General features: G+C 44.5%; 1 protein-coding gene across 6 annotated transcripts in view; it reads right to left on the bottom strand.

Moving 5' to 3' along the window:
- The window catches only part of trdmt1 (tRNA aspartic acid methyltransferase 1), a 105,038-nt gene that overhangs the window by 36,157 nt on the left and 49,117 nt on the right, over positions 1-19,764 (bottom strand). For 3 of the 6 annotated variants that reach the window (XM_085987871.1, XM_085987867.1, XM_085987870.1), the window contains 2 exons: positions 6,469-6,545; positions 1,004-1,075 (listed from right to left, as the gene is read on the bottom strand). The exons of 1 other annotated variant lie outside the window; for it this stretch is intronic. In XM_085987871.1, coding sequence (XP_085843997.1) covers positions 1,004-1,075; positions 6,469-6,542 — 146 coding nt within the window. In that variant the 5' untranslated portion in view covers positions 6,543-6,545. Of the gene's footprint in view, positions 1-1,003; positions 1,076-6,468; positions 6,546-12,622; positions 12,741-19,764 lie in introns of all 6 variants that reach the window. 2 more of the 6 variants (XM_085987869.1, XM_085987866.1) reach the window with 2 other exon arrangements.

The raw sequence follows: 19,764 nt of genomic DNA, 5'->3' as shown, positions 1-19,764 counted from the left end.
TTTGTAAAGCTTTGTACAATGGATATTGACCACAGCATTTCTGCAGTACTATTATAACTCGACAAAAAATGAGAAAAAAACTTGGATCTTTTTCAGCCAGTCAGGTGTCTGATACTCGCAGAAACCCGTGACCATATTTAAGAGTTTGAAAGACAAACTACCAAAAAAAAACACACAGGCAGGGTTTATGCTTGTTTGATACAGAGTTCGCATTCGCTCCCTGTAGGGACTAGTAGGGGAGGTATTTGCAAACTAAATTCAATTAATGACATAAGCGTTTATGATTTTGCTCGACAGTCTAAAACTTAAAACTGCTCAAGAAGCAGTTAGATGTAAACACTTCGGCTTCTATTTTATCAATGTACTGTAGTTGATTACTTAAATTTTCTAAATCCATTTTAATAAGCAATTTACCCACTCAACTAGTACTGCAAATTGCTAGTAAAGTATGGACAATTTTGGTTAACTGCAATCATTTATTGAAATAAAATACACGTATTCAAAATTAGTCTTGCATTTTCATTTTCGGAAATTGTGATGTGTTGAAGGGCAAAAACAAACAAATGATCAGACTAGAAGGTTGTAATTAAGCTTTATATGAGATTCGAATAGCCTAGCAACAACTCACTGAAATGTTAACTATAAGAACATAAGAATTAGGAGCAGGAGTAGGCCGTATGGCCCTTCGAGCCGGCACTGCCATTCAATAAGATCATGGCTGATCTTCGACCTCAACTCCACTTTCCTGCCCGATCCCCATATCCCTTGATTTCCCTAGAGTCCAAAAATCTATTTATCTCAGCCTTGAATATGTTCAACGACTCAGCATTCAACTATCCTTTTTATTTTCAGATGTTACCAGAACTGCTGTGAATTTCTAGTACTTTTTATAACGCCTTTCAGAATGTTCTACCTGCTTACCATCGAGCACGTGTGTTTACTGATAAGACATTCTCATTTGTTTTTATTAAGTACGATTATTCAAAGAGCAATACATTCAGACCTTGGAAGTATGTCAAGGATGTACAAAAAGCTCTTGGTCCTGGGATCCAATACATCTTTCTGTGAACCTATTCTGTTTTAAAAATAAACATGCACAATTAGTTTTTGAAATAGAAAGATTTTCTTCTTTTCAAAACTGTTCCTATATTGGAAAATTGAAAGGATGAAATAAAAGCCACTTTTACATTTAAATCATTTGGTCGTCGTCGTACGTGTCTTCACACTGTTCCCTTTGGGGAACTGTATGAAGTGGTGGAAGGATTTCTGGCCACGATTAACGCTCCTTCCGTGACCGTAACCATCTTCATACCAGCCATTAGGGTGGTTAGTCCTATGGCAGGAGGGTTTTACGGGCTCCCACAACCCATACGGGGGGGGGCACCCACACCCATGGACGCAAGTATCCCGCTGGATGTCAACCCAGAATTTAGAGCCGGAGCTCCGACTCCACTTGCCGGGACTGTCTGGAGCGGGGTTCGAAACCCTACGCCTTCTGGCCCAGCGGCAGGGATGCTACCGCTACGCCAAAGGCCCACTCCCAATCATTTGGTAAACAGAGTAAATAGCTATTTGCTATCTAGTTTATTCTGCTCATGAAGAAGATCTTTACAACATATTCCTAACAAAGCTATTGTACATTAAGAATTTAAAACAGCTACAAATATGGCACAAGCCCCACAGCATCATAAATGCTTGGGAGTACAATTCAAAAAGAGTTCCTCAAGTTGTTTCAAAGAGCCGTTAAAATACTTGTCCACTTTGCCTCAATGTATCTGTGTGAAATGGGATGTTCTTCACTTACATCAAAGGCAAGTATAGAAGCTGCTTGACTAATTTGTAGTTGAAACTCTCCAAAATCAAACCAGGATTCCACAAATTGTGCGCTAGAAGCAATCAGGTTTATCCTATCCATTGAGACAAAGGTGAGTTATCAAGCATTCGTCAATGTTCAAGTTTATACAGTACTATAGTAGTATGGTGGTATTTATGTTGCTTCTTGTCTTAAGCAAGATGTTATGTCAGCCGAGAAAATAAAATCCTCTTGTTCCATGAAAAAGTCCCGTTTCTTAGAAGGAGTGGGCTGCACATGGAGGGTGAATCACCAAAGGTGAGCCCAGCAAAAAAAAGTCTAAAAACCTCTGCAGTAGATAGTGCATACTGCAGCCAAAGTGTACCAGTAACGAAGGGGGCAGATATTGGCCCTGAATTTGCGGTTGACGGCATAGCTAAGGAGTACGCCGCCGACCTCTAAATAAAATCTGCACTTACCTGGCGCCAGACCCCCTTCGAAAACTTGCGTTGTTTTGCTGCGGAACTGTGCGCAGCGTAGCAGCCCACAGATCCCAGGGGCGCACCTTGTGCGTAAACGTACCTGGAATCACGTAGGGTGGTGCGCCAATCAGAAAACATAAATCTCTGATGCACATTCATTTGAAGGGCATGGATTTGAGAAGACTTTTCTGCCGTCCTCCTGTTTCCGGTGCACCCTGGCATGTTAGGCAGTCGGTGCAGAATTTCATGTGGAAGTGTGGGTCGACTTCCAATATTTAGGCTATGCCAGAAAAAATTTATCTCTAAATGGCAACACGCACTTCAAGCTTTGAAACCCGTTATTTCGTTTAAGCAATGTTGCATTTAGTCGTGAACTTATTACAGACATGATTTTTAATGCACAAAAAATGAAAGTACCCTAAAATATTCCAAATATGCTAAGTTCATTAACCTGAAGATTTTTGAGAACCTGTCTTTTGAAACAGTGCAATTAGCACTTGCTGTTCCCGGAAGGACAGTTATTTATATTTAATCTTACTTTATCTTAACTGCTTTTAAGTTTGATAAGTTTTAAACCCATTCTTTGCACACTGTAAAACATATTTCAAGCTGCTGTTCTGATGCTTCACCTGACATTGCATATCCTCTTACACTGTGCAAATAGGCTTCTGCTCCTGTTTGCACCAGTCATAAAACTTTCCTGCGTAATTGATGCGCAGTTGGTGGGTAATTAGCTCAACTCTGTGCCAGCAATGAGGATTTGACAGTCGCAGTGGATGATCGAACTAGTTGGAACTTGACAGATCATAAGTTCAGGATTTAGTACATGCAGAAATCTTAAACTTGCGGTCAATTTCAAAGGCGGTATGACAGCATACTCCGAGTCCTGGATGATGTCAAGCTTCAAATGTTGTTGCAGCTGTAACCATCCAGGGCAGTGGTAACTAATCCATCACACTCCTGGTTTGAGCCTTATAGCTGGTGGAGCAACTTTGCGTAGTGCTGAGGTGAGCCACTCATTGTAGAATATCCAGCCTCTGCCCGGCTCTTGTAGCCATAATGTTGATATAGCTAGTCCAGTTAAGCTTCTAGTCAATGGCGACCCCCATGATGTTGATGGTAGAGGACACAGTTATGGCAGTGCGATTGAAGGTCAAGGGAAGATAGGTGGGCCTTCTTTTGTTCAAAATGGTCATTACCTGGTAGTTATGGGGCACAAAATATTACCTGCCACTTCTCAGCCAAGCTTGGTTGGTATCCTGGTCCTGCCGTAGGCTGGCAATGACTCTTTCATTATCATAGGAGTTATAAATGGAGCTAATCACTTTAGAATCATGAGTGAACAGCCCCATTCCAAATCTTAAAAAGATGGAGGGAAGGTCAATGACAAAACCGTTGAAGAGGGTTGAATCGAGGACACTTCCCTGAGGAACTCCTGCAGCAATGTCCTGGGACTGTGATGATTGGCCAACCACCTTTTTTTGAGTCAGGTATGATTCCATCCACTGGAGAGTTTTCCCTTTGACTCCCACTAACTTGAGCTTTGCTAGATCTCTTGGTTACATAGTCAGTCAAATGCTGCCTCCTGTCAAAGACAGTTACACTCATCTCTCTTCTGGCTGCTACGTCCACATCTAGATTAAACCTGTGATGAGATGTGCAGCAGAGTAGTTCTGGCAGAACCCAAACTGAGCACTTTATTGGTGAGTAGGTGTCACTTGATGTCACTAATAATGATTCCTTCCATTGCTTTTCTGATAATTGGAAGGATTAGATTTTTTTTTTTTGTGGATAGGACATACCAGGGCAATCTTCCACAATGATGGGTAGATGGCAACATTATAACCGTATTGAAACAGCTTGGACTAGGAGCAGCGAGCCCTGGTGTACAGGTCCTCAGCACCAGAACCAGGATGTTGCTGGAGCCCGCAGCCTTTGATGTGTCCAGTGCACTCAGCTGTTTCTTAATGTCATATGGAGTGAATTGAACTGGCTTGATACTGGAGGGGGTGGAGGGAGTCAAAATTGGTGCAAGAATTATTATATGCAAGGACTTCTGTCTTATTTTGCAAGGGTCTCTGGTGAACACCCAAAAAGAGTGCTACCCATTGCTTGTACCCAGATCAGAGGATCTGAGAAGGGCAGGTAACAAGTACATGGAAGCACCAAAAATGTACGTCTTTTTTTTTCCAAGGTATAGCAGAGGAGCTTCAGGGCTTGAGGTTGGCTGGTTGAAAAGAAAGACTTGCATTTATATAGCGCCTTTCACGACCATCAGACATCCCAAAGTGCTTTACAGCCAATGAAGTACTTTTTGAAGTGTAGTCATTGTTGTAATGTAGGAAACATGGCAGCCAATTTGCACACAGCAAGCTCCCACAAACAGCAATGTGATAATGACCAAATAATCTGTTTTTTATTAATACGATAGCAAAATACTGCTACACCTAATCACAGCCTATTACCATCTCGTCTAGCTTCTAATCTCTTTTACTTCTTTTGGTTCTTTTATTCTTTTGTCCGATCGCAGCCCTGCCTTCGATCTAGTTCCTTTTCTCTCCAGTTTTGAAGAAGGGTCAAACCCGAAACGTCAACTCAAATTTCTCTCCACGGATGTTGCCTGACTTGCTGAGTTTTTCCAGCATTTTCTGTTGTTTTTTATTAATGTTGGTTGAGGGATAAATATTGGCCAGGACACCGAGGATAATGCCCCTGCTCTTTTTCTGGTTGCTGGTTTTGGACGAGTCAGAAGGCCTCGAAGTCTGCTGGCATTATTGTTGCACCTGGCCACCTAAGGTGGGGGGCAGTGGGGGGGGTGGGAGGAACGACAGGGAAACCTTGCTACACATAACAGACGGAAATACAGATAAGCTCAGGTCAAGTCAGGTGGTGCACACTTTGGCATTATATTGAAGGAAAGCTGTACTTCGACTACTCACATTGCCATGTAGGCTCTAGGTAAAGTTAAACACTTATTCATCACCTCTGTTGTATGTGTTTGTTTGTCTGGTCACTGCTTACTGATGAATACAATGGATTGTTGTTTGTGTTTCTTATTTTATCTTTTGCTTTTTTTAAATTTGAAAATCAAATAAAATTATTAAAAAATGCCATACTGTACATTTTGTACAAAGATATTTTATAGACAGGGTAGAGCTTAACACTAACATACCTCAACTACTTTTCCAGTTGCGACACAATTATCAAAGCATTTACCTAGAGTAAAATTTACTTAATTCAAGAATATGAATAGAACAAAAACGGGCAAAGTGCTCCATAAAGTAAATGACAAATGAAACTCTCACTTTCTACTAGGCTGACACTCCAGTGCAGTGCTGAGGGAGTGCTGCACCGTCGGAGGTGCCGTCTTTTGGATGAGGCGTTAAACTGAGGCCCCCGTCTGCCCTCTCAGGTGAACGCAAAAGATCCCAAGGCACTATTTCGAAGAAGAGCAGGGGAGTTATCCCCGGTGTCCTGGCCAATATTTATTCCCCAATCAACATGACAAAAACAGTTTATCTGGTCATTATCACATTGCTGTTTGTGGGAGCTTGCTGTGCACAAATTGGCTGCCACATTTCCATCATTACAACAGTGACTACACTTTAAAAGTACTTCATTGGCTGTAAAGTGCTTTGAGATGTCCGGTGGTCGTGAAAAGCACTATATAAATGCAAGGCTTTCTTTTTCTTTACTACAAACAGGGACACATTTTTGTTTATGCAACAAACTATGTTTACATATAAATAACTATATTTCCTTTCACAAAGATCGAATTGTACTCTTGAATAGGAAATATATATTGCAGCATGGACTAGCAATGTTCACTTGCATGGTGGTTTTGTTCTAATAAATGTTCAGAGCAGGAAGCCGATACTTGGCTCTTGGTTCTGATGAAAGGTCATCGATCTGAAAATTTAACTCTCGTTTCTCTCTCCACAGATGCTACCGGACCTGCTGAGTGTTTCCAGCACTTTGTTTTTATTTAAGCCAATACTTGTGTTGTAAAACTTTGTTGCAAGTTTGGTACAAGAAAAATATACAAGATGTGAGTGTTTAAAAGTTCACTGTTAATTAGAGAGAAAAACTTGTATTTATATAGCATCTTATCACATCTCTCAGAAATGTCCCAAGACATTTCATACACAATTAATTGCTTTGAAATGCAGTCACTGTTGTTATGCAATTGCACACCTCGTGAAGGGCTGACAAGGAGGGCTCATCAGGATCATGTCAAAGTCCAATCTGTTAAATTGATCCACCGTCATACCCTAAAATAAAAGAAATACTTCAATTAATTTTATAAAATATTATACTGCAATAGTAGGCATAAGTGTTATTTTATACTTTTGGGGGAGCAGGCAGACAAAAGAGTGTCGCGTTCAAAGTGAGCAACTTGAATATTTCCATACAAAAGCAAAATACTGCGGATGCTGGTAATCTGAAATAAAAAGAGAAAATGCTGGAAATACTCAGCAGGTCAGGCAGCATCTGTGGAGAGAGAAACAGTGTTAATGTTTCAGGTCGTAGACCCTTCGTCAGAACTGGAAAAAGTTGGAGATGGAACAGGTTTTTAAGCAAGTGTAGGGGCAGGGAAAGGGGGGAGGGGAGGAAAGAACAAAAGGGAAGGTCTGTGATAGGATGGAAGACAGGAGAGATTAAGAGACAAAAGGGATGATGGTGCAAGGCAAAAGGAGATGGTAATGGGACAAGTTAAGAAACAAAAGATGACTCTAGATGAAGTGTAAATGGCGATGGCAGAATGATCGACAGCTGCCATGAGAGAGAGAGAAAAAAAATGAAAAAAAAGACAGGGGCAGAGGTTATGGTCTGAAATTATTGAACTCGATGTTGAGTCCAGAAGGCTGTAAAGTCTTTCCTCCCCTCCCCCTGTTGGTATCCAGAGGGAGAGGGGGGGTAAATGTGGGGCGGGGTGGTTAGGTGGGGGAAGGGGAAAGGGAACCCTGTTGACCTGTTTTTCTTCTCATTTTGGAACTGGTGCACCCACTATACTTGACGAGCATTTTCTATCTCAATTTCAAACCTATTTTCCTTAGACTTGCTTCACTATTTGCATATTCTTAGCTTCTTTAATGTATTTTCGTTCCTTAGTGCTTCTGTCTATTTCTATGACTGAGATTGTGGTGTATGTGCCTTTAAGAGCCCCCTGTGTAGTGTAATGCCGGTAATGGCCACGCGGGCTATATAAGCCTGTATAGTGTCTTGTATCTGTTAGTTCACCTCCAGACTTTGTTCAGTAAACACCTGTGAAACCAACTCCTGCATTCCGTGTCTCCATTAACACGGATACAACAGTGGCGACGAATTCGAAACGGACTTACCTGCAATTCGGCAGCACCTCAAGGAAATCGATTCCTCAGACGAAAGTCAAAGAAAAACAAGAAAGAAAAAAAAACTGTGGTTTCACCAGCTAGCCGAGCTGGTGGCAGGTACTGCAATAATCCTTCCTGGGCGGCGGGCTGGGGCTCTATCGGCTGGCTCTGCAGCGGGGCCGAGCAGCAAAGGCGGAGGCAAACAGAGACAGAGGGTGGAGCAATCGGGAGACGGCCGGCGCTGCAAAGCAGGTCGGCATTCGGACCAAGCAGAGGGAGGGAAAAGTCCGAGAGTCCGGCGGGAACGAGTCTCCACCTATTAAAAATACCTATGTAAATAAAAACCGCGGAGAACAGCGTTGTCAGCAGCGGCAGGAAACGCCATTTTTTTCTGCGAGGAAGAAAGGAACGCGCGGGAGGCGCCATTTTTTTTTCCAAGATGCCTAAGACTAGCAATATTACTGCTTTCGATAGCGATATAGAGGATTGGACCACATATGTGGAAAGAGTGGAGGTATATTGCACAGCAAATGAAATAGAGGATGATAAAAAGGCATCAGTACTTCTAAATCTAATGGGCGCAAGGACATACGGGCTGTTACGAAACTTAATCACTCCAGCCAAACTGAAGGACAAGAATTTTAAGGAGATTGTTGATACCCTACACTTAAACCCAACACCGCTGCTGATAGCGGAACGATTCAAATTCTTCAGGAGGAATCAGCACAAGAATGAAAGTAACGCTGATTACCTCACCGAATTACGAAAGCTGTCAAAGCACTGCCAATTCGGGGCAGGACTGGCAGATTCTCTTCGAGACAAATTCGTCTGCGGTCTCCTAAGTGAAGGAACACAGAAAAGGCTACTTTCTGAGAAAGATTTGACACTGGACAAGGCTTTCACTGTGGCTGTATCATACGAAGCAGCCGCAAGAGGAGCTGCAGAGATACAGCAAAAGCCACAGGACTTCGGCACCCATGAAATGACACAGGGTTGAGAGAGATGTTATCGCTGCGGCAGATCCACCCATGACCAGAGGGACTGCTGGTTCAAGGATAAAGCATGCAGGCAATGCGGAAAGATTGGACACATTGCACGTGTATGCCGATCTGGAAACAAAAAATCCACGGACAGGAAAAAAATCAATAAGGAAAAGTACAGAAAGGTACAAATGATGACGGACAGTAGCTCCGAAGACCAGAGGAGCGATAGCGACTCCGGAAACAAGAGACTAAGCTGTCTCAAATTACATAATGTAATTGCCAAAGAAGATTACCAGACCATTTGGGTTACCCTCACGATAGCGGGGTCCCCAGTTAAAATGGAGCTAGATACAGGATCAGCTCTGACCGTCATAAGTCGACGGGATTACGAGCGGCTATTTCCGCATATACCTTAGAAAGACACATCCATTATCTTGAAAACATATACGGGGCAGAAAGTATACCCCAAAGGGAAAATAAGGATGCCTGTTGTATACAACGGCAAGGAAATACAGAAGTTGTATTTATACGTTCTGCAAGATGGTGGTCCACCGCTGTTGGGACGTGAATGGATCAGGAAGATACGTTTAGACTGGCACTCCATTCAGGCACTGACGGTGACCAGTAAGAAAAAAAATGATGATGACGTCATACCTGAACGATTAAAAGACATCTTGGCCAACGCCAAGGAAGTGTTTCAACAGGAACTAGGAACCTTGAAAGGCGTCACCGCCTCAATAAAAGTGGAAGATGCAGCAATTCCCAAGTTTTTTAAGGCAAGGCCGGTGCCACACGCAATTCGTCCAGCAGTCGAGGCAGAGCTGGAGAATTTGGAAAAGGCAGGCGTACTATCCAAGATAGATTGGAGCGAGTGGGCAACACCCATCGTCCCGGTCATGAAGAAAACGTTGAATAATGATCAATCTGAAGAACAGAGAAAAATTCGCATCTGTGGGGACTTCAAGGTGACTGTAAACCCGGTCCTTCACACGGTACAGTATCCTCTTCCGAGGATAGAAGATATTTTCGCCTCACTATCCGGAGGGAAACATTTCACCAAAATTGACTTGGCACAGGCATATCTACAGATGGAGGTTGAAGAGGCCTCTAAAAAGTATCTCATGATAAACACACACACAAAGGCCTGTACCAGTACAATCGACTGGTTTTCGGAGTAGCATCAGCTCCAGCTATCTGGCAAAGAGCTATGGAGCAAGTCCTGCAAGGGATTCCGGGGACTCAATGCTACCTAGACGACATCCTTGTAACAGGAGAAAACGACAACGAGCACCTTGCCAATTTGGAGCAGGTGCTCACTAGGCTGAGAGAACGAGGCCTACGAGCAAATTGCCCCAAGTGCGAATTTTTCCAGAAACAAATATCATATTGTGGCCACATAATTAATGAGGAAGGGTTGCATAAGTCACCTGAAAAAATTGAAGCGGTCATAAAAGCCCCAGCACCTGAAAATGTCTCACAATTAAGGTCGTTCCTGGGATTGATAAATTACTGTCATAAATTTTTACCGAACTTGTCAACTCTTCTGCACCCTCTTAATGAACTGCTACAAACGGGAGTAATTTGGAAATGGAGCGAAGACTGTAAACGTGCCTTCCATAAATGCAAAGGCTTGATCACGTCCAAGGAAGTTTTGGCTCATTACAACCCATCACTGCCAATCAGACTGGCGTGCGATGCATCCCCTTACGGCGTAGGAGCGGTATTATCGCATAGATTCCCTGATGGCTCGGAGCGGCCGATACCTTTTGCGTCACGCTCATTGAACTCAGCTGAGCGTAACTATGCCCAGATCGACAGGGAAGCACTCAGCCTGGTATGGGGAGTGAAGAAATTCAACCATTACCTACACGGACAAAAATTTACCTTGTTGACTGACCATCAACCCCTCGTCTCCATATTCAACCCTAAAAAGGGTGTTCCCATTATGACAGCGCAAAGGCTACAGAGGTGGTCCCTTTTCCTAGGGGCACACCAATATGATATAGAATACAAGGGATCAAAACAGCATGGGAATGCTGACGGTTTATCGCGTCTACCGTTGCCAACGGTAGAAGAGGCACCTACAGTGGACCCAGTGGAGATGTTCCACTCAACCATAGTGGAATGTCTACCAGTAACAAATTCTGCCATTGAAAAGGAAACGAGAAATGACCCGACTCTCTCACGAGTCTACGATTTAACGGTGAAGGGATGGCCAGCACATGGCGAACAACTGTTGCCAGCATTCTCGCAAAGAAGAGAACAGCTGTCAGTGTGCCGAGGAACCTTGATGTGTGGATCCAGAGTGGTGATTCCACCCAAACTCCAGGATAAAGTGCTAAAGGAGCTTCACGAGGGGCATCTGGGTGGAGTGAAAATGAAGAACCTAGCCAGAGCGTTTGTGTGGTGGCCAGGTATCGATGGAGACATCGAAGAAATGACCAAGAGCTGCCTAGGATGCCAGAAGGTCCAAAATGCCCCACCACAAGCCCCTCTACATCCATGGGAGTGGCCCTCATCTCCATGGCAAAGGGTACACATCGACTTTGCTGGTCCATTTATGGACTCAATGTTCTTAATCGCGGTTGATGCACACTCCAAGTGGCCGGAGGTAATAAAGATGTCCTCCACCACCACGGAAAAAACCATCACAGTATTAAGGACCATATTTGCCAGGAATGGGCTGCCTGAACAGATCTGTTCTGATAATGGACCGCAATTTGTGTCCGAAGAATTCAGGAAGTTCTTAAAAAACAATGGGGTTAAGCACTACACGTCCGCCCCATACCATCCCGCCACCAATGGATTGGCTGAAAGGTTTGTCCAGACCTTCAAGAAGGCCATAAGTAATGAAGACATAAATCTACAGTATAAGGTAGATAACTTCTTGTTTGCATACAGGAATGCAACACATGTGGTTACAAACCAAACTCCCGCCATGATGTTCTTCAATAGAAGCCTAAGATGCCGGCTGGATTTGATCAAGCCAAACATCAGAAGGGACGTGGAGAACCGGCAATTTCAAGGCATGAATGAAAGGCAAACTAGAACCTTCCAGATAGGTCAACAAGTTTTGGCCCGGGACTACCGTACCGAGAAATGGCAGCCTGGAACTATTTGCACACGACTAGGACCGCTGATGTATACCGTGGACATTGGAGAAAGCATAATAAGGCGCCATGCTGACCAGATCATAGAGTCATCCGAAAAGGGACAACCTACACCACAACTCTTTGCGCCTAATGAGGAAGCAGAGATACCCATAGTATCTACCTCCAATCCGGTGATACTGGAACTAGATGAACCCGACACTGGCATTCAAGCTGAATCGACCTTGCCAAAAGAACCTACTACACCACCAAAAACTACTACACCACTGAGGCGTTATCCGGACCGAGTCAGGAAGCCTCCTGAGAGACTGACTTATAATTGATTAACTGCAGCAAATGTGTAGATTATTGTTCTTGTAACATGTTAATTAATGATTACCTAAAATGTTATGTACTGGTTGTCTAAAAGGGGAGGAATTGTGGTGTATGTGCCTTTAAGAGCCCCCTGTGTACTGTAATGCCGGTAATGGCCACTCGGGCTATATAAGCCTGTATAGTGTCTTGTATCTGTTAGTTCACCTCCAGACTTTGTTCAGTAAACACCTGTGAAACCAACTCCTGCATTCCGTGTCTCCATTAACACACGGATACAACAGAGATGATCTGTTAATAATTCAAGTGATACTTTCTCTCTGTATTTGACTGTTATTTAATCTTATATATATAAAACAGTATGTCTCTCTGTCTGTCTGGCTTTACAATCAAAAGTTATAGAGCGTACCTACACATGTGTTATATCAAAAGAAAGCTCATCATTAGGGGACTCTTGTAGGCGTATTTACTTTTTGGTCGGACAAAATTGTTCGCACATTATACAAAAAACCTTCAAAATTCCACTCATTATCCACTCATTAGCATTGACTGACGTCAAGGTCAACCAATCCTGTGCCGTCATGATTGACCAATCCTACAGTTTCGTCACTTGATGGTTGACCAATCGGTGTGTGTGTGGGCGGGACTAATCGTTTTCATCTCCAGGATCCGTCAGCCATTATACAGCAGCCAGGGCAGCTAAAAACTTTGGTAATCCAAGTCAGTTTCTTTTTTAAAAAAAAATAAGTTTTACCAAAAATGTTTTATAAGTACTTTAAACTTTCATCTTTGAAGGTATTAAAAGCTAGAAATGTTTAGGTTAAAAAACAGTGCAAAACGGGCCTAGGCTTCTCCAACTGCCGACAGCCCAAATCCAGTCCCAGGCTCCCGGCCCACACATCCACTAGGCCCAAAAAAGCCCTGGAAACTGCCGACAACCCAAATCCAGTCCCAGGCTCCCGGCCCACACATCCACCAGCCCCAAAATTGCCTCGCAACGCAGGGCTCCCCTGCTAGTAAATTATATATTACCCCCTTTTCTGATCCAATATGCCTTTCCATCTCTTATCTTCTGATTCTGATGACAGATATGCACCTGAAATGTCAACAGTTCTCTCCACAAATGCTGATTGACCTTTTGGGTATGTCTAGCTTTTTTCTGTTTCACCCTCATCAGCGTCACCCTTCCGCAGTGACACAACAGCAATTTAACTATTATGTGTAACATCCAGCCACTACGCAAAAGAAAGCTTGCGAGACAGGTGTTGTTGTCCCTTGCCATCCTTCGCCTGCCATGGTGTCTGCTAATGCCTCTTTTAATGGTAATGCTGTGAAGCGTGCAGCATACTTTTTGATCATCTTCTCAGGGGCCAAGCAACTGACATGCATTTTTCACCAAGCTAAAAGTCCAAACTTGCTCCTCACTGTGCCTGGTACACAGGTTACAGAGAGTTGCCCGTATCTCCCAGCAGCTAGTTATCAAGTTTTTCGTCTTGTTGAAAGAACTCAGTAACGTTGGAATTGTACTGGATGTATAAATTACAGATACTAGCGGTATACAATTATAGCACCATGATTCATACAGCTCCGAGTCAGAAGGCTGTGGGTTCAAGACCTACTGCAGGACTTGAGTGCACAATCTAGGCTGACACGCCAATGCAATCCTATTCGTATTGGCATAGTACATATGGGGTTAAAAGACAGATTCACCCACAGAAAATGGCCCAGTTTGTTTTGATATACAATGGTGCCAGAACAGGCATTTCATCTCCAATAGTTACTGGAGGGAGGAGCCAAACCATTTAATTCAAGCATCTTGTGGGTTTAGTTTATATATAGTTCTTTTGAGTTTAATTGACACATACTTCATATACATATACATACGTATATACCTAGACATTTAAAAAAAAACTTCCAGGTATGTCAGCAACAAACTGCATATAAAGATTAATATTCAGGGACACCGGGGGGAATTTTAACCCAAAAAGACAGGTGGGTTGGGGTCGTGTGGAAAGTTAAAGTGTTAAAAATCTGAATCCCGACCAGAATCCGCCTCCAATCGCCCACATCCAGTTTTAACGGAGCTGGAACAGGGGGCGGGAATCCAACCCGCTCCCAGGAGGCAGGCCGTCCATTTAATTAATTATCATAATGCGGCTGCTGTGCCTCAGATTTAACCTCCATTTTAAATTAAACACTGGCTGATTGGGTTTTGAAGGCCTCGTGACACCCGCCAGCTCATGGAAGGTGAGGACTGCTGGATCCCGGAAGCAAGTGCCTTTACACTTACCCCTTGGATCCAGCATCCCCATCTAACCCACCCCTCTGCGATCGGAGACTTTCCCCACAAGGCCGAGCACCACCCCCAGGCCTTCGATCCCCCCCACGAGGCATCCCACTCCACCCATGCTCTTCCGACCCTCCGACGTCATCTGCCTCGCAGTGCTCCTCCAGTAGCCCCCCCACCCCCCTGCCCCCCCTCCCTCCTCTGTGGCCTAGTGCCGCATGCCTACCCGCCCGCAGTCAGCCAGCCTCTCAATCTCCCAGGTTTCCTGACCGCTTCCGAGCCCCCTGCTCCAAACTATTAAGCTCAGAGGGGATTTAGTCATAGTGGACTGGAATCAGCTACTTGAAGGTAAATCAGTGTCAGAGCAGTGGGAGGCATTCAAGGAGGAGATCCGGAGGGTTCAGACCAAACGTGTGCCCTTAAAGGAAAGTGGTGGGACTAACAAATCTAGAGCCCACTGGATGTCTAGAGACATACAGGGTAGGATAAAGAAAAAAAGGGAGGCGTATGACAGATACCGAGGGCTAAATACTCCAGAATCTTTAGAGGAGTACAGAGGTGCAATTAAAAATATTAGGAAAGCAAAGAGCATGAAAAATTCTTGGCAGGTAAAATCAAGGAAAACCCAAAGATGTTTTATAAGTATATTAAGAGTAAGAGGATAACTAAAGAAAGGGTAAGGCCTATTAGAGATCATGAGGGTAATCTGTGTGTGGAGGTGGGAGACATCGGTAGTGTTCTTAATGAATATACTTTGTGTCTGTTTTCACAAAGGGGAGGGGCGAAGCAGACATTGCTATCGGGGGGGAGGAGTGTGAAATATTAGATGAAATAAACATAGTGAGAGAGGAAGTATTAAGGGGTTTAGCAGCTTTAAAAGTGGATAAATTCCCAGGCCCGGATGAAATGTATCCCAGGCTGTTAAGCGAAGCAAGAGAGGAAATAGCAGAGGCCCTGACCATCATTTTTCAATCCTCTCTGGCTTCAGGTGTGGTGTGGGACCCTTCTTTAAAAAAGGGAAAAAGGATAGGCCGAGTAATTACAGGCCAGTCAGCCTAACCTCAGTGGTGCGAAAATTATTGGAAAGAGTTCTGAAGGACAGGATAAATCTTCATTTAGAAGGACACGGATTAATCAAGGATAGTCAGCACGGATTTGTTAAGGGAAGGTCATGTCTGACAAACCTGATTGAATTTTTTGAGCAGGTAACAAGGAGGGTAGATGAGGGTAGTATGTTTGATGTAGTGTATATGGACTTTAGCAAGGCTTTTGATAAGGTTCCACATGGCAGACTGGTCACGAAGTTAAAAGCCCTTGGGATTCAGGGCAAAGTGTCAAGGGAGGTGTATGACAGATACTGAGGGCTAAAGTGTCAAGTTGGATTCAAAACTGGCTCGGAGACAGGAAGCAGAGGGTAATGGTTGATGGGTGTTTTTGTGACTGGAAGGCTGTTTCCAGTGGGGTTCCGCAGGGCTCAGGACTAGGTCCCTTGCTTTTTGTAGTATATATCAATGATCTAGACTTGAATATAGGAGGTATGATTAAGAAGTTTTCAGACGATACTAAAATCGGCTGTGTGGTTGATACTGAAGAAGGAAGCTGTGGACTGCAGGAAGATATCAATAAGTTGGTCAGGTGGGCAGAACAGTGGCAAATGGAATTCAATCAGGAGAAGTGTGAGGTAATACATTTGGGGAGGGTTAACAAGGAAACGGAATACACATTAAACTGAGTAGTGTAGAGGAACAAAGGGACCTTGGAGTGCATGTCCACAGATCCCTGAAGGTAGCAGGCCAAGTAGATAAGGTGGCATACAGAATGCTTGCTTTTATTAGCCGCGGCATAGAATACAAGAGCAGGGGGTTATGCTTCAACTGTATAAAACACTAGTTCGGCCTCAGCTAGAGTACTGCGTGCAGTTCTGGTCACCACATTACAGGAAAGATGTGATTGCACTAGAGAGGGCACAGAGGAGATTTACAAGGATGTTGCCGGGAGTAGAGAATCTTAGCTATGAGGAAAGACTGGATCGGCTGGGTCTGTTTTCCTCGGAACAGAGGAGGCTGAGGGGAGACCTTCTTGAGGTGTATAAAATTATGAGGGGCATAGATAAAGTGGATAGAAAGGACCTATTTCCCTTAGCAGAGGGGTCAAAAACCAGGGGGCATAGATGTAAAGTAATTGGGGGAAGGTTTACAGGGGATTTAAGGGGAAATTTCTTCACCCAGAGGGTTGTGGGGGTCTGGAACTCACTGCCTGAAAGGGTGGTAGAGGCAGGAACCCTAACCACATTTAAAAAGTACTTGGATGTGCACTTGGGATGCTCTAACCTGCAGGGCTACGGACCAAGAGCTGGGAAGCAGGATTAGGCTGGCTAGCTCTTTGTTGGTCGGCGCAGACACAATGGGTCGAAATGGCCTCCTTCCGTGCTGTAACTTTCTATGATTCTATGACTAAAATTTAGGCCACTGTGTCTGCTCTAGTTTACGTTGCAGTTTAGTGCAGTAGATGCAAATGTGTTATTTTCTATCTTTCTAAGGAAAGGAAATTAAACCTGTAACTACAGCAATATCTATGCGTCATTGCTTCTGTTCACACCCATTTACTGCTTAATAAATCTGTTCAGCAGTTTTTAGCCTAAGCCTAAGCCTAAGCCATGTAGAATGATAAGGAAGTGTCCATCGATGTTGCAAAATACTGCAGATGCTGGAAATCCGAAATAACAACAGAAAATGCTGGAAAAACTCAGCAGGCCAGGCAACATCCGTGGAGAGAAATTAGAGTCGACGTTTCGGGTGAACCCTTTTTCAAAACTGGAAAGGAAATTAAATAGATCGAAGGCAGGGCTGCGATAGAACAAGAGAAGTAAAGAGACATTAAGAGGTATTCAAAACCAGACGAGATGGTAATAGGACTAGTAGGAGACAAGAGACGGCTCAGATTAGGTGTGAAGTGTACTGGCAGGATGAGAGACAGCTGCCATGTGGGAGAGAGAAAAAAGAAGTAAAAATGTAATAGGGGCCAAGGTTATGATCTGAAATTGTTGAACTCGATATTGAGTCCGGAAGGCTGCAAAGTGCCTAATCAGAAGATGAGGTGCTGTTCCTCGAGTTTACGTTGAGCTTCCGTGGAACAATGCAAGAGGCCAAGGACGGTGAGGTCAGAGTGGGAATGGGGCGGTGAATTAAAATGACAGGCGACCGGGAGCTCGGAGTCACCCTTACGGACTGAACGGAGGTGTTCCGCAAAGCGGTCACCCAATCTGCGTTTGGTCTCCCCAATGTAGAGGAGACCACATCGTGAGCAGCGAATACAGTATACTAGATTGCAAGAAGTACAAGTAAATCGTTGTTTCACTTGGAAGGGGTGTTTGGGGCCCTGGACAGTAGGAAGGGGGGGGGAGGTATAGGGGCAGGTGTTACATCTCCTGCGCTTGCACGGGAAGGTGCCAGGCGAAGGGGAAGGGCTGTTGGGGGTGATAGAGGAGTGGACTAGGGTGTCTCAGAGGGAGCGGTCCCTACGGAATGCTGAAAGGGGAGGGGAGGGGAAGATGCGTTTGGTGGTGGGATCACTTTGGAGGTAGCGGAAATGGCGGAGGATGATCCGTTGAATGTGGAGGCTGGTGGGGTGAAAGGGGAGGACAAGGGGAACCCTATTGTGGTTCCGGGAGGGAGGGGCAGGGGTGAGGGCAGAAGTGCGGGAGATAGAACGGACACGGTCGAGGGCCATGTCAACCACGGTAGATGGGAATCCTCGGTTGAGGAAAAAGGAAGACATGTCGGGAGCACTGGTGTGGAAGGTGGCATTGTCAGAGCAGATACGGCGGAGACGGAGAAACTGGGAGAATGGAATAGCATCCTTACAGGAGGCGGGGTGGGAGGAAGTGTAGTCCAGGTAGCTGTGGGAGTCAGTGGGCTTGTAGTGAATATTGGTCAATAACCTATCCCCAGAGATGGAGAAGTCGAGGAAGGGAAGGGAGGAGTCAGAGATGGACCATGTGAAGGTGAGGGAAGGGTGGAAATTGGAGGCAAAGTGAATGAAACTGTCTAGTTCACCGCTCCATTCCCACTCGGCCCTCACCGTCCTTAGCCTCTTGCATTGTTCCACGGAAGCTCAACGTAAACTCGAGGAACAGCACCTCATCTTCCGATTAGGCACTTTGCAGCCTTCCAGACTCAATGGGCCAGAAATTCGCGGCCAGAAGCGTGAGTACGGTCGGGGTACTCACGCATCTGGCCGTTGGAAATGCCAGCGTTCAGCAGGAACAGCGCATGCGGGGAACGCCGGCATTTCCAGACCCGAGGTCTATTCACAGCGCGTGCGACTGCACAGGCAGCGCTTGCGCAGTGAACTTTGTGGATTTCAATGATGGATTCAGTGAGGGTAAGTCCTTAGAAGTTACACTTGAAAAAAGCAAGTGTAAAGTTGTTCATTGGCTGCGGAGGAAGATATATTTTATCGTGGAGCTTCTGAAATGCAATATTTTTGTTTGGGAAAGGGAGGGAAGTTATTTTAAGAAATTTTAAGTAAGTTTTAAAGTTTAAATTTTTTTTTTTTTTTAAAAAGGGTTTTCAGAACGGTAGGTAGAAGGAGCAATTGTGGCTGTGTGAATGGAATGTGAGAATGAGTTATGTATGTATGTCCACATATATTCCTTTACGTATATGTATGTATGTTTTATATTCCTTTACTAATGTGTATGAATGTATGTTTTTAATTATGATTTTCCAATAAGTTACTTTCTCTGAAAGTCATAATTAAATAATACATTCATACACATAAGTAAAGGAATATATACATAACACGCAAAGGAATATATACAGACATACATACTTTCAGAAGCTCCACGATAATAAATATCTTCCTCCGCAGCCTCTGGAGCAACTGTACCCATGCTTTTTTCATGTGTAAGTTGTAATGACTTGACCTCACTGAAAGCATTAATGAAAGCGGCGAATTATACTGCGCACGCGCTGCCTGTGCAGTCGCACGCGTTCTGCCTCTGCACCCCTTCGTTCAGAGGACAGGAAATGCCGGTTTTCCCCACATGCACTGTGCATGCTGAAAACCGGCATTTCATCCGGCCAGATGCGTAAGTACCCCGACCGTACTCGCGCATTTGGAAGGGAATTACTGGGCCAACATTTTACATGTCAATAAAATGAAAAATTTAACAATTGCACGACTTGCCCCCTCGCATCTGCGACTGAGGGTCCAAGGAGGTGCATTGCGCAAGAGGTCATCATCGTACGTATCCTCACACTGTTCCCTTTGGGGAACTGTATGAAGTGGTGGAAGGATTTATGGCCGTGATTAACGCTCATTCCGTGACCGTAACCATCTTTGAACCAGCCATTAGGGTGGTTAGTCCTATGGCGGGAGAGTTTTACGGGCTCCCACAACCCATCTGAGGGGGGGGGGGGGCCACCAACACCCACGGACGCAAGTATCCCGCTGGATGTCCA

Source organism: Somniosus microcephalus, chromosome 5 (assembly GCF_052327205.1).
Source record: "Somniosus microcephalus isolate GS21.2 chromosome 5, FLI_Smic_1.0, whole genome shotgun sequence".
In the NCBI taxonomy this organism is placed as follows: domain Eukaryota; kingdom Metazoa; phylum Chordata; class Chondrichthyes; order Squaliformes; family Somniosidae; genus Somniosus; species Somniosus microcephalus.
The sequence above is the reverse complement of the archived record's forward strand: the minus strand, read 5'-3'. Positions and strand labels throughout refer to the sequence as shown.